At 34.0% G+C, this 12727-nt stretch overlaps 1 protein-coding gene across 4 annotated transcripts; it reads right to left on the bottom strand.

Moving 5' to 3' along the window:
• Positions 1–6009: 6009 nt before the first annotated feature.
• Positions 6010–12502, bottom strand: LOC105779619 (NAD-dependent protein deacylase SRT2). 4 transcript variants are annotated; one of them, XM_012603447.2, is made up of 12 exons: positions 12308–12501; positions 11521–11563; positions 11195–11414; positions 11021–11086; positions 10022–10067; positions 8855–9015; positions 8649–8778; positions 8047–8211; positions 6974–7101; positions 6596–6695; positions 6429–6494; positions 6010–6353 (listed from the first exon to the last, which is right to left on the bottom strand). In XM_012603447.2, exons 1-11 carry the CDS (start codon positions 12359–12361, stop codon positions 6441–6443), a joined length of 1167 nt encoding a protein of 388 aa, XP_012458901.1. In that variant the 5' UTR covers positions 12362–12501; the 3' UTR covers positions 6010–6353; positions 6429–6440. The 4 variants fall into 4 exon arrangements, with proteins under 4 accessions (XP_012458901.1, XP_012458900.1, XP_012458907.1 ...); XM_012603446.2 differs by having other exon boundaries at positions 6010–6494; XM_012603453.2 differs by lacking the exons at positions 6010–6353; positions 6429–6494 and having other exon boundaries at positions 6678–6823; positions 12308–12502.
• Between the last annotated feature and the right edge of the window lie 225 nt (positions 12503–12727).

Genomic DNA, 12727 nt, shown 5'->3' with positions numbered 1-12727 from the left:
TGAGTTTATGTTAGAAATAGAAATTTTAAGTTTCCTAGTGAGAATATTTGAAATTGGATTTTAATCCGAGGCTAGGAATTGAAAGTTATAACTATTCCAAGTTTAGAGACTAAATTGTATAACGTGTAAAATTTTAGGGGTATTGAAAAACCAAGTTATATGGGTTTATGCATATCATAGCATAAAATGGAGATATTTGGTATTGATTAATGTTTTAGATCAAGAATCAGATCTGAGTGGTGTCGATTAGGGAAAAGTTCAAATTATAAATTAGTCCCTAAAATATCCACTTTACGCATTTTGAACAAGTAAGTTCATATGAAACCTACCACTCTATTCTATTTTATGTATGAATTATACTTGAATTTATACTTATATGTTAGAGTTGAGTAGAATTAGTGAATTTGACACACATCTCGAAATGGATTGAATTGTAAATTCATGTAAATATCGACTACATGGAATTAATACAGGATGTAAATGTGATTATGATTGATTATATGACTTGAAAATGAGAAATGAAATTATATATAGGAATTGGTATTGACAATTATACGTAAATGATGCCCGAGTGAACTTGGTAAAAGATTAGGATATGTATGTTATGTCATTAGGGTTATACGCACAATTAATCAAGGATTGTACATGTTATTACGAGATCCAGCATGATTTTTATATTCTCAAGCTATGTGTATCGAAAGTTTAGCCCAGACGAGTAACCTCAATATTATGTTAGCTTGTGTGAGCAATTCTACTAAAATGTCAGCTTGTATGAGTAACCCGAATATACTGTTAACTTGTGTGAGCATTATATTCCCATGTATCTGAGTCCATTTTACTATAGTTCCATCGGGTGATATTCAATGGATTGGAAATGGAAACTTAATGATAAATTGAAAATGAAATGGTAATTATTGATGTTTGATATATGGATAGTTACATGATTCTGTTCAAGTCTCGATATTACTTATGGTTCAAAAATGTGACTAACACGTTTATTTGGCGATGTTGTTATATGCTTAGTTAATTCATAATATGCCAAATGATAGCTAAGTTTAATGCCAATTTGATTAGTGAATTATGCCTTAAATGTTCAAGGTATGTTTAAATTTCATTTTTGAGCTTACTAAGCATTACGAATGCTTATTCTGGCTGTTTTCCTTTCCTGAAGATTTTCCACCTTGTGGAACTGTCGAGCCAGATTAGCTAAGAAGCACACACACTATCTAAAGACAATAGTTATATGTTCATTTTAAGTCTAAACTATGTAGCATGTACATATGAGTCCTAGTATGCTTGTGGTTATTTTGAAATGGTGGCATTATGTGTTTGTTGTGAGGTTTAATGTTGGATGTATCCTTTGGTATATAAATTGATAGTACACATTTTGGTTAATTTGTTATTCTATGAATGATGAATTTACCTTTAAATGGTTTGGTATGTTAAACTATCATTTAGGCTATTTGAATTGAATAGCTAAATAATGTTGTAGGAATGGTAAGGTTTATGATAAGTGTGTTGCGTAATTTAGTATATGTTTTGACTTTTCATGTCAATCTCTTAAATTGGTGAGTTTCAATTGGTAAGATGATTGTGTTGAATTGGAAATTGGAGGCATATTGGTAGGAATAGATGGAATGGTAATGTATATAGCTAAATGTGAATAATTAGTTAATAAGGTATAAAATGGATGATTTATTAGTTTAGACATGAGTTAGTTGTAAATTGGTTTAGTCAATTGACCTTATTTTGCTGAAGATTGAATGAAAACATGTTTGGTATGATTTCGAATTAGTTATAGTAGGTACTAGATGTGCATTTTGGCAAAAACAAGACCAATATCGCGACGAAAGGTCTTTGGCGTCGCGATATCGATTGACGGTAAGTGATGTCGTGACGTGGGTATGCATATCATTGTGACGTGACTCACTATGATGATGTCACTACGATGAGGAAGCTTGAGGTCATGACGTCAACTTAAAAGTTTTAAAACTTTACACTTTGGTCCTACTTCATACTCAGGTTAGCAAAAGAACTTTTGTAAGCTCGTGTGAGACCCAGAAATTATTGTGCATCATGTTATGCATACTTTTTAATGTTGAATTCATGTTTAAATAGTCAGAAAGCATATGATTGCCCGTAGTTGCTTCGACAACGATTGTAGCATCTGGTGACTCAGACCCGGCGATCAAGTCAGGCAAGGGGTGTTGTAAATAAGTTGATTTAGATTTTCGAGTAGAATATAAAATAAGAAGCCTTAACAAAGAAGTCGACGCATTATCCCATTTCGAAAAGGTTAGGGAATATCGTACGCAGTCAGCCAACCACGAGTAGCACTCTTAGATACAATCATACAAGAAATCCAAAACAACTCCACCTTACAAAAGTTACGTAAGCACATTGAATGTGGAAAAGTGTGTGACTCATGCTCAATGCATGATGGGTTGGTTCTCTATAAAGACCAAGTCTATTTGTTACCAACTTCTCCATTGGTTTTTTCGATCTTATCGGGTTTTCATGATGCGACACACAAAGGCATATAGAAAACTTTACAACAGGTGTGCAAGGACTTCTATTAGAAAAAGATGAAACTGGCAATTATTGGTTATGTGATAGCTTGTTTGGTGTGTCAATATAATAAGATCGAGCATTTGAGCCCAGTAGGTTTGTCACAATCATTACACGTGCCGACTAAAATATGGGCTAATGTCTCCATAAAATTTATCAAGGGGTTGCCCAAATCATGAGGTAAGACAATTTTATTGGTAGTAGTGGATTGATTCTCAAAATATGCACATTTCTTACCCATGACACATCCATACACAACAATGAGTGTGACAAACTTATATTTTTCACAAATTGAGTGATTACATAGGATATCAGAATCAATTGTATGCAATTGAAATGTGGTGTTTACCATTAAGTTATGGAAATAGCTTTTCCAAATGCAAGGGGCCAACTTAGCCTTTTTTTCAGCTTATCTTCCTCAAACTAATGGTCAAACTAAGGTTATTAATCAAACCATTGAGATGTATTTGAGGTGTTTAGCGAGGGATTAACCAAAGCGATGGTGGATTGGATTTCATGGGCCAAGTACTGTTATAACACTCCATTTCATATGTCATTAGGTATTTCATATTTCAAGGTAGTTTATGGTCATGAGTCGCCTCGCTTATTGTCTTATGAAATTGGTACCTCGAAAGTTGATGTCGTTAACCAAGCTTTATTTGACTGTGATGAGGCATTGCAAGTAATTCAATCGCGTCTTCAACAATCACAACATTGTATAAAGACTTACTATGATAAAGGACATCGTGGCGTTGATTATGTTCCTAGTTCTTAGGTAGGGTTACATTTGCACCCACATCGAAAAAAATCAATTACAAGTAAACATCGACACAAGCTTGCTTCTAAGTTTTATGGGCCATTTCGAGTACTAAGCAAGATCAAGATAGTTGCTTATCACTTGGATTTGCCAACCGATTCTAAAATCCATGATGTATTCCATGTCTCCTTACTTAAACCTTTTCATGGAGAATCACCAACAACCATGGCTAACTTACCTTCTACATTGGATGGAGAAGTTCTTCCAACTCTTGCCACAATTCTTCGTGCTCAACTCAATCGTGGCAAATGGGAGGTTTTAGTGCAATGGACTAGTCTAGCAGACACTGGCGCAACTTGGGAGGATGTGTAAGAATTCTACAACTCTTATCCAACTATCGAGCTTGAAGACAAACTCTTTTTTTTCCACAAAAGGGGTAATGTTATGGATATATTTGTCGAACAAACCTATGTGCATCATAGGGTGTACGAAAGTGGAACGATAACAGATAATGTTAAGGGAAGTATTTTTATACTAGTAGGAATCAATTTTATTATTATTTTATAGTATTAAACATTTTAAGGTAAACTACACTCATGGTCACTCTAAAATAAGGTCTGTCCTATTTTGGTCACTTTAATTTTTTCTCAATTTAGTCACTTTAAATAAGATAATTGTGCGAATTAGTCACTACTATTAAAATTTCGATGCTCTTTTAATGGATCGTTGATGTGGCACATTAACACATTGAGTGACTGGCATGTGGCACTTTTTGTTGACTTTTGAGTAAAATTAGGGACCTCACTATAATTAGTCTAAAACTTTTTCCATCTAAACTTTATAAAGAGGTCCCTAAACTTTAGTCAAAAGTCAACAAAAAAGTCACATGTCAATCACTCGATGGGCTAATGTGCCACATCTACAATCCATTGAAAGAAAATGAAAATTTTAACAACACTGACCAATTCAACAATTATCTTATTTCGAGTGACTAAATTGAAAAAAATTTGAAGTGACCAAAATAGGATAGACCCTATTTTAAAGTGACCATGAGTGTAGTTTACCCAAAATTTTAATTATAAGTATTTCTTATTTTCTTAAAAGTCCTTCCTTAGTATAATTATTTCGTAGGAGGTCTTTTAATCTCAATTGAACTTTGTAATCTCTATTTAAGAGAGATTTGGGGATTTGAATAATACAAATGAGATTAAACCAATTTTTACGAGATTTAAGATTCTCTCTAACAAGTCTTAAGATCTGTAATTCCCTTTAACCAGTTTCACTTGTTCAACATAAGTATTTCGAGAGGAAGAGGTAAGAGTCAAGGAAAGAGCCCTAATAAGACATACAGGTTGCTTGTGAATCATCTAGTGACAAGATCCATCAATCAGGACCATAACACGATGGGAATCATATAATAATCTGGCATACATTAGCTGGCGATACCAAGCTACATTTTCAACTTCTCCCCTTTTTCATGCAATCCTTTTTACGATTGTCAAGCTTGGCTCGGTGTGGCTGCATTTGCTAAAGCATGGATAAGAAATGGAAGGCTATCTTATAGAACAGAGTGACAGTAAGTTGGAAGATTGAGCCTATGTTAACAGGCATTCAGCAACTACTACAACTACTTATCTAATGTATTCACAGTCGACCATCGTTACAATGCCAAGTCAATCAAATGGCACATCAAGCGACCGTCCATAAAATATCGTTTAGTTGGCCCTAACTTTGCTAGCTAAAAGGCCACCAAAAACTTGGTATGAATGAAAAATCTCACTGCCGGCGGTGGTTTATTTGGATTGATAAATTTACTTTTCTTATTGGATTTTGTAGGTCATTGATGATTTTTTGGAGAAGACCAGTCCAGGAAGTACTGGACAACTTAGGAGCCAGCAAAATAAAGTAATTCTACCTCCTTTGATACATCAAGTAGGATTATTTTAGCACAAGGATGGTTGCAAGGAGAGTCTGTATGACCAGCCATAATAATAATAATAATAATAATAATAAAGGATTTATTGGTTTTAAGCATTTGATTTTCAAGTAATATTTACATTTATACTCTTTTTTAATTGGCTAGAATAAATCACCCGAATGTTTAAAGAGTTTTCATTAGTTAAGAGTTATTTTATTCATATTCTTGTACTTTGGCCCAAAAAAACCTAAGTCACCCACCTTAATCATGGAATAAGAAGTTGTCTTTTAACTTTACGTGATGAGTGAGATTCTCCTTTCATAGGGGTTTGAGTTCGATTGTTGACGTTTAGATACAAGTTATCATAGAGTTTCATAGGCACAATCTATCCTTCTCTATTTACTTTATTTCTTAATTTTCATATTTGAAAGCAAAACATCCTTCAAAATAAAGAATTCCAATCCACACGCCCTTCCGACCAAGATCGAATTCAACATCATAAACCCAATCTTCTTTCTTATCCTTTACATTTAATTCTCATGTCTAATTTCTTCTTTTTTTAGTTACTAGATCTTAGATTTCACATCAAACTTTTCTTTAAAAAAAGAACTTCCTATTGTTTTGTTTTTTAAATATTTGACTTGTAAAAGAAATTTATTGTCCACCAACTAGTCTCACGGGGCTAGACTGCGCGGCCCGTGACACTAGTGGCTGCCTGGCTGGTTCACTAATGACTCCAATTAATTGAAATTTATCTAGACATGAATAAAAATTTAAAGACAAATTTGGGTTGCAAGAAAGATTCAGTTTACAAAGTCATCTCAGCACCTAACAGCTTGGAAAATAACAAGCCAAATTATCTCAAACATGTAAAAGGATTTCATGAATGACTGCCCTAATACCACTTGCTAAGATCACTGTTATTAGTGGGCCAAAAATCCACATAATTTATAGTCAAACACTTTAACGAATGCATTCACTCTCAGTCAAACCACTCCCTCCCTCCATGAAACTCTTCCAAGTAATCATCAAATTACATATACAGGATATTTCTTGATATATGTCCACTATAATAAGCAACACGATCTTTTTGTTCCCAAATTGATCTACCTATGTATATCATAATTAATAAAAATATTTTTTTTATATTTAAATATTGTTCAAAATAAATTTTTGGTATTTTACCTCTAGATCATTTTAGTGAACAGCAGGGATGCTAAGAGAGCCTGTGTTGAGCACTCTTGGCAAAATCTGCAACATGCAAGAATTTAAAAGATATGAACATGATAAAGTACATGCGCAAATATCAAAGCAAAAAACTACGCAAAAGTTAAAAACTTCAAAAACAGTACCTCTCCTAATCGAGCATTTACTTTCAAGGATACAAACTCATCAGCTCGGGTCTTACCGATATTCACAATTGCAGTGGAGGCACCTGCCTCATGAGCAGCCCTGTCAAACTCAAATACCATTAGCTGCAGACCAAATCCTCTTCTAGAAACAAGTAATAGATATATGTAATGTCCTTGGAACTTGAAATACTTCAAATAGGGGAAAGTTACTACATCAGAATCCTGAAACTAAAAGTAACGAACTTTAGGACTGCTTGTTGCAAGCAAACTTTGAATACATGACATCCACAACTTATTATTAAATAAATCATGTTCAGATAAATAGAATAGTGAACCAAATATTTCTGGCGAACACCACTGATCAACCAAATTATATACCTGACTAGTTGGAAAGCAGACATGGTCATCACAGATGATCCTAATACAAGGAAAGCATCACATTCTCTTGCAACTTCCTTGGCTTTATCAGCTCTTTCCTTGGGCACATTGTCACCAAAGAAGACAACCTTGATGTTTAAATACACAACAAAAACATTAAAAAGTGTTTGTATTTCACTTAAATTTTAATTGTACAACCACTTGACCCAAATCAGTCTCAAACTAAATGGGCCCATTGCACAACAAAATCAATTGTCATTTTCTTTCAAATGTACAATTACAAAATGTCAAACTAACAGCAAGATCACTGGGGCAAACTATCAATATGAACAAAATAAGAAATGGGAAATTAATAAGAACGCCTCCTCCAACAATTACAACACATATTCAAACATGGATGTGGGGATATAACCCTCAAAAAGCCCTCCAAATACATGGAAAAACTTCAAATATTTAAAACATATCTGCACACTTAGACACTAGTCCAAGTAACATAGTTGTTCATCTTAATAGTTTTAAAGTGCACACGCACATACTAATAATAAAACCTACAACTGATAAGATATCAAAAGTTAAGTGAAAACTAACACCAACATAGTCGAGAAAATTACTAAAAATAACACTAAGAAATTATAATGATTATAGAATATGGAAATTAATGTCTCTCAATGTTTATCTAAAAAATATTTTTTTAAAATTTACAAAATTTATATATTTTTATATTAAAAAACTGCATATTTCTCATAAAAAATAACTACTTTGTTAAAAATAAAACCTGTTAAAAGAAACTTATGCCTACCAGATTCCTTGATATTTGTGCCACAGACATGCCTCAGAGCATCATTATTGTGAATACCTCAGACTATCATTTGAGTTGAGAGCATATGTTCAACCTCTATATGCTTAAAATCAAATTCTTAATATTCATTATGTTCTCCATCACCACTACCATAAGCTATTGAAAAAAAAGATGTTCAGGGAATAGGAAATATAACATCTAAAACACTCTAGATTCTGATTATTCATAAAACAATGTAGTATATATCAGGTTTCATAAAAGCAAAGTATCTTACATCAGGTTTCAGGACCCCATTGCATTTATGGCAAGTGGGAATGTGGAAATCCTCCTCCCAAAATTTCTCATCGATCTCAATGTCACCATCAGGTCTTTGCTTCATGCCAAAGCTCTTATCTGATCCAGCATTACCATAGTCCAAGCTTTCTATTGCTGCTGCCCACTGCAATAGGAAGGATTCATTGCCTATTCCAGTAATGAAAGCAAATGTCTTTGCACACAGAGGTACAATAAAAGGGGTGAGGAATTTTATGGGAAGTAATATTCTATTTATCAGTAAAAAATAATTAAAACATAAAATGGACAGTGGTCCTGAATTTTACCACAAAGTTTCATTTGATCCATAAACTTTAAATTGGTTTATTTTAATTCCAAACCTCTTTAAATCACTATAATTTAGTCCTTTAGATTATTTGGTTAAAAATGGATCAAAGGTGCTGACATAGACAACCACCTCACTGGAACTGTTATTTCTGTTTTTTTAACAGTGCCATTGGCAGATAACACACAATGGGAACAATTTAAAGAGATCTATTGTATGAATGAAACAATTGAAAGGTTAGGGACAAGAAGTGAAAGAGTAACTTGCAGATCACTAACCTTTGGATTAAGGGCCTTCACTTCATCTTGAAATAAATTTCGACAAAAGGAAAAACCACAATCTAAGCAAATCACACTATAAACAGTCCCATGCAATTCAAGTGGGTTGCTCCCAGCACGATGATGCAGCCTGAAACATAATCTTGATAAATTAGTGCCATCAACATCACTTATGAAAATGAGATGAAAGAAAAACAGTTTGTTACCTGTCAACATTCTGTGTTATCATAAAATTTATTCGGCCAGCTTGCTCTAGAGATGCTAAAGCAACATGTGCAGCACCAGGTTGTGCTGCAGTAAACCGCCTCCATCCAGCATAACTCCTGGCCCAATACCGCCTGCGGGCACGACTTGAACGTACAAACTCCTGGTGAAAGAAAATTGCAAATAGTTAGAAGTTGAAAATACAAACATTGATTATAGAAAACCACTTATGGAAAACCAATTAATAGTGAGTCATGCCAGAAATTTGGTTAATAGCACTTCTGTATTTGACATGACCAGAGAAAAATGTCAGGAAACTAGGGAGGTTTTCAAAACAAAATAAGACATTTGATGTTTCAAGAAATTGATCTTGTATTCCTACTACTTTGAATAAATGAAATTCAATCATTCAAAGAAAAGTTGGGAAGGTAGGTGAAGTTTACTATCCAGTACAGAAGGCAAGTAACTTTGATGATAAGGAATGACGATTACATCCTAAGACAAAAGTACCAGAAGGGGACTGGCCAAGAGTCTCAAGGCACCTATGACGCTATTGACTGCAAAAGTTATTCACTAAGGAAATGATGAGGTCAGCAGCTAACAAGATAATGCAAATTCACAACTGTGTTTCACTACAACTCTAGAGAAGCAACTTTCCTAACCTTCAAAAGTGAATGATCTGAAACTTCTGGAAACACTTCTTTTGTTTATCACTCCACAGAAACATACAAAAATGTTCTAGAACAGAAATCTGCTGTACAATGACTAGCTTTGTACCAGCTTTCCTCTCTTTCCAATTGTCTCTTTGACATTAAAATAGAGAAGCGCAAAAGGTACTGACACCAACAAAAGAGAACCTTCCCAGAAGAAAGAAGTCAAGGAATTATATCAAGCTATGCTATTTTTCTCATCATGTACTCATGCTCAAGACAGCCACTCTTGTTTATCTTTCTTTAATACCTCTTTTGTCCTTCGGTAAAATACTCAATTGTGAAGGAAATAGTAAGTGACATTGTAAAGTAATGAAATCATTTATAAGCAGAAAGACAACAGGTTACTTGTAAACAAACAATGTACCAAACTTCTTCAACACATTAGCCGATTAGCATATTAACTGACCGCTAATGTGTATTTGTTCAGTACTCACAGGGCATGCCAGCACACATCACCTGATGGGTTATTGGCTTGAAACCAGAACTATAAGCTCCATTTGGGCTGCCAAAGAAAACAAACTTGTTATTGAGAAGAAATGGGAACATATGAAACCTTGACATTTGAAAAAGAAGAAAATAGGGAAGTCAGAACTACAGGGAATTTTTGGTGTGAATGACCTGAACCATGTACAATTTAGAGGCTGGCAGGCTGGTGACACAACCAAATGGGTAAAAAATGTAAAGGTATGTACAAAAAATTACCAAGGATACCAGTGCAAACAACTAAATGAGGAGGTATTCACAAGAGCTACTAGCTATTATTTTGAAAGGGGATTTTTAGTTTGTCAAACATTTTTAAGCATGGGTATTTTAGAGAGCTTGTCTTTCTGTTACTCTATTAAACCCTGGCTTGACTTGGTTACATTTATTATGTTTATGAGAAGAAACCAGAAAGAAGTCATAGTAGCAAAGAACAGTTGATTGAAAACCTTAACATCGCAAACCCACATTTAGAAAATGCTATGGTTCAAAAGCTGGCAAAGAAGTTGCCTCACTGTTTGCTAGAGTTTCTTCTTTCCTCAATTAGTTCAGCAAAAGAATCATCTTATCCTCTTTTTTTTTTAAATTTCTCTTGCTATATCAGCATTTAAAATTCTTAAAAATTACCAAATATCAAGATCCTGAGAAAAAAAGTTAAGAGACAATGACCAGTCAACAGGAATGTCACCTTGAGGAAGAGGAATTGCACAAACGAAGAACAGCTTAAGAATAAATACTTAATGATCTACAACTCTTACTTGCTTTTTGTGCCTACACTTAATTTTTTTTTTTAAAAAAATACTAATTTAATCTGTTATAAATATAAAATATATTTAATTATATAAATTATGGAAGGCTGGAACCTAAGGCAAAGTTGCCTGATGCTAGATTTCTTCAAATACTGCTATTGCAAGAAGAAAAAGGTTCAATAACATTATGAGTCCGATTGAAAACAAAGCAAATAAGAGATAGAACCTTCTATAATCAGGAATTCCACATTCAGTGCTAATTCCCGCTCCAGTCAATACCACAAGCTTGGTGCTGCAAAATACAAATAGCAGTCAAATATTTAACCCATTCAAATAAATTTACATCGTTTATTGTGTGACTACATAAGGAACAGTATGCAAAACCAAGGACAAGAATAACCTTTGGTCAATGAGTTGATACAAATGGTTTACATCTTCAGCACTCGGAGGATCTGCTTGGGGAACCACCTTCTTGTCTTTCAAAAATTTTGAAGGTGGTTGTGTCTCTCTAACTGGCACCCCTGGGACTGATATCCGACACAATGTCTGTAAAAATTTGATAGAGCCTTGAGAGAATTTTATCCTTCTTCTTGAGCTAAACAATTGCCTAAACTTGTGACCTGAAACGATGCAGTTGCAAGAACATGGTAACAACTACGCAAGCCACACTTACAGAATGATCAAAGCAACATGTTATGTGATGTATAAGGCTAAAAGAAAACCTGCCTGTCAAAAGACTTCGAAGCACCTCTGGTCTACTTGTAGAAGGCTGCATAATGAACATAGACACTTTAAGCTTAAAAGCTCCTATCAGAAATAGAAAACAACCACAATAGCAGAGGACCGCTTCAAATCAAGTTCAAAAGTTCAGGTTTGTATGCTGAAAATGGTCACTTGGTGAAAAATGAAGAGTAAAAGTTAATATGAATTCAACACCTAGCTTTTGTAATCTAACGACATAGAAAATGTTCTTGGTGGTGGCCGGGCGGGGGAGAAGTAAAAGAGCATGGTGTTTTGACATCAAGCTCGTCTCCTATCACCGTTATTAAGGATGCCTCGATCTCACCACTGTTCACACTCAATTTACCTTTTTGTTACTTTCTCATTCCCATCCTAGCTTATCGGATGGTTATTGCCGTAATCATAAGGCTACTAGCTAAGCTCCAGCTATACAGAATTTTGAATCAACAATAAATTATGCCCATACGCTAATCTTCTGACGTAAATTGCTTCTATAACACAGGACAGATAAATTGACTGAAGTTGAAAATCTATAATATAAATTTACATGAAATGTGGCTAGTAATTAGCTTTCAATTGAGTTTACAAGTTTGATTAAAGTAAGAGAATTGAAAATGTATAAATCCTGATTCAACAAAAAAGTTACAGTAGATGGGAAAAAAAGGTTAAATTCTTCGCTTAGGAAAATAAAAATAGAGAATCGAAGTTGCAAGAAAGTGCAGCATAAGATTTCGAAGTATGAGCAAGTACAGGAAGAAATAAGGAAGCTTACAGAGATAAAGGGAGGAGAAAGCCATGGGAAACGCAAACACATACGCGAGAACATGATGATATTGGCCTTGGTGCTCGAAATCTAGCTGATTTGAATTTATTTTCCTTTCTTTACATTTATAAACAAGGTAGAAAAATTGCGATATGGAACAACGGTAGTTGGTATTGTCGTCTTTAAATATTTTATGTTTCATTTTTGCAGCGAAATTGTTCATTCCAAATTTATCCACGTTTCCGCCTTCTCCTTTCTTCTTTCTCATCTCTCCCCCCTTGTGTTTTATTTACACGTGTCTCTATATTTTAATTTTAAATAAATTAAAATATACTATTAGTCTTTATATTTTGATAAAATTGAAAATTTAGTCCTTGTACTTAAAAGGTTAAAAATTAAGTCCTTCTACTTTTATAATTTTAAAATCTC

This window comes from Gossypium raimondii, chromosome 4, assembly GCF_025698545.1.
Source record: "Gossypium raimondii isolate GPD5lz chromosome 4, ASM2569854v1, whole genome shotgun sequence".
Classification (NCBI taxonomy): domain Eukaryota; kingdom Viridiplantae; phylum Streptophyta; class Magnoliopsida; order Malvales; family Malvaceae; genus Gossypium; species Gossypium raimondii.
Note: the sequence above shows the minus strand (reverse complement) of the source record. Positions and strands in the feature narration are given on the sequence as shown.

Bases quoted from the DNA above. Each gene is read 5' to 3' on its own strand.
- LOC105779619 (XM_012603446.2), bottom strand. From the start codon at position 12,361: ATGTTCTCGCGTATGTGTTTGCGTTTCCCATGGCTTTCTCCTCCCTTT. The intron at 8,779-8,854 runs GTAACAAACTGT...ATTATGTTTCAG, and splicing joins ATAACACAGAATGTTGACAG to GCTGCATCATCGTGCTGGGA. The intron at 7,102-8,046 runs GTAAGATACTTT...TTAAACATCAAG, and splicing joins ATGGGGTCCTGAAACCTGAT to GTTGTCTTCTTTGGTGACAA.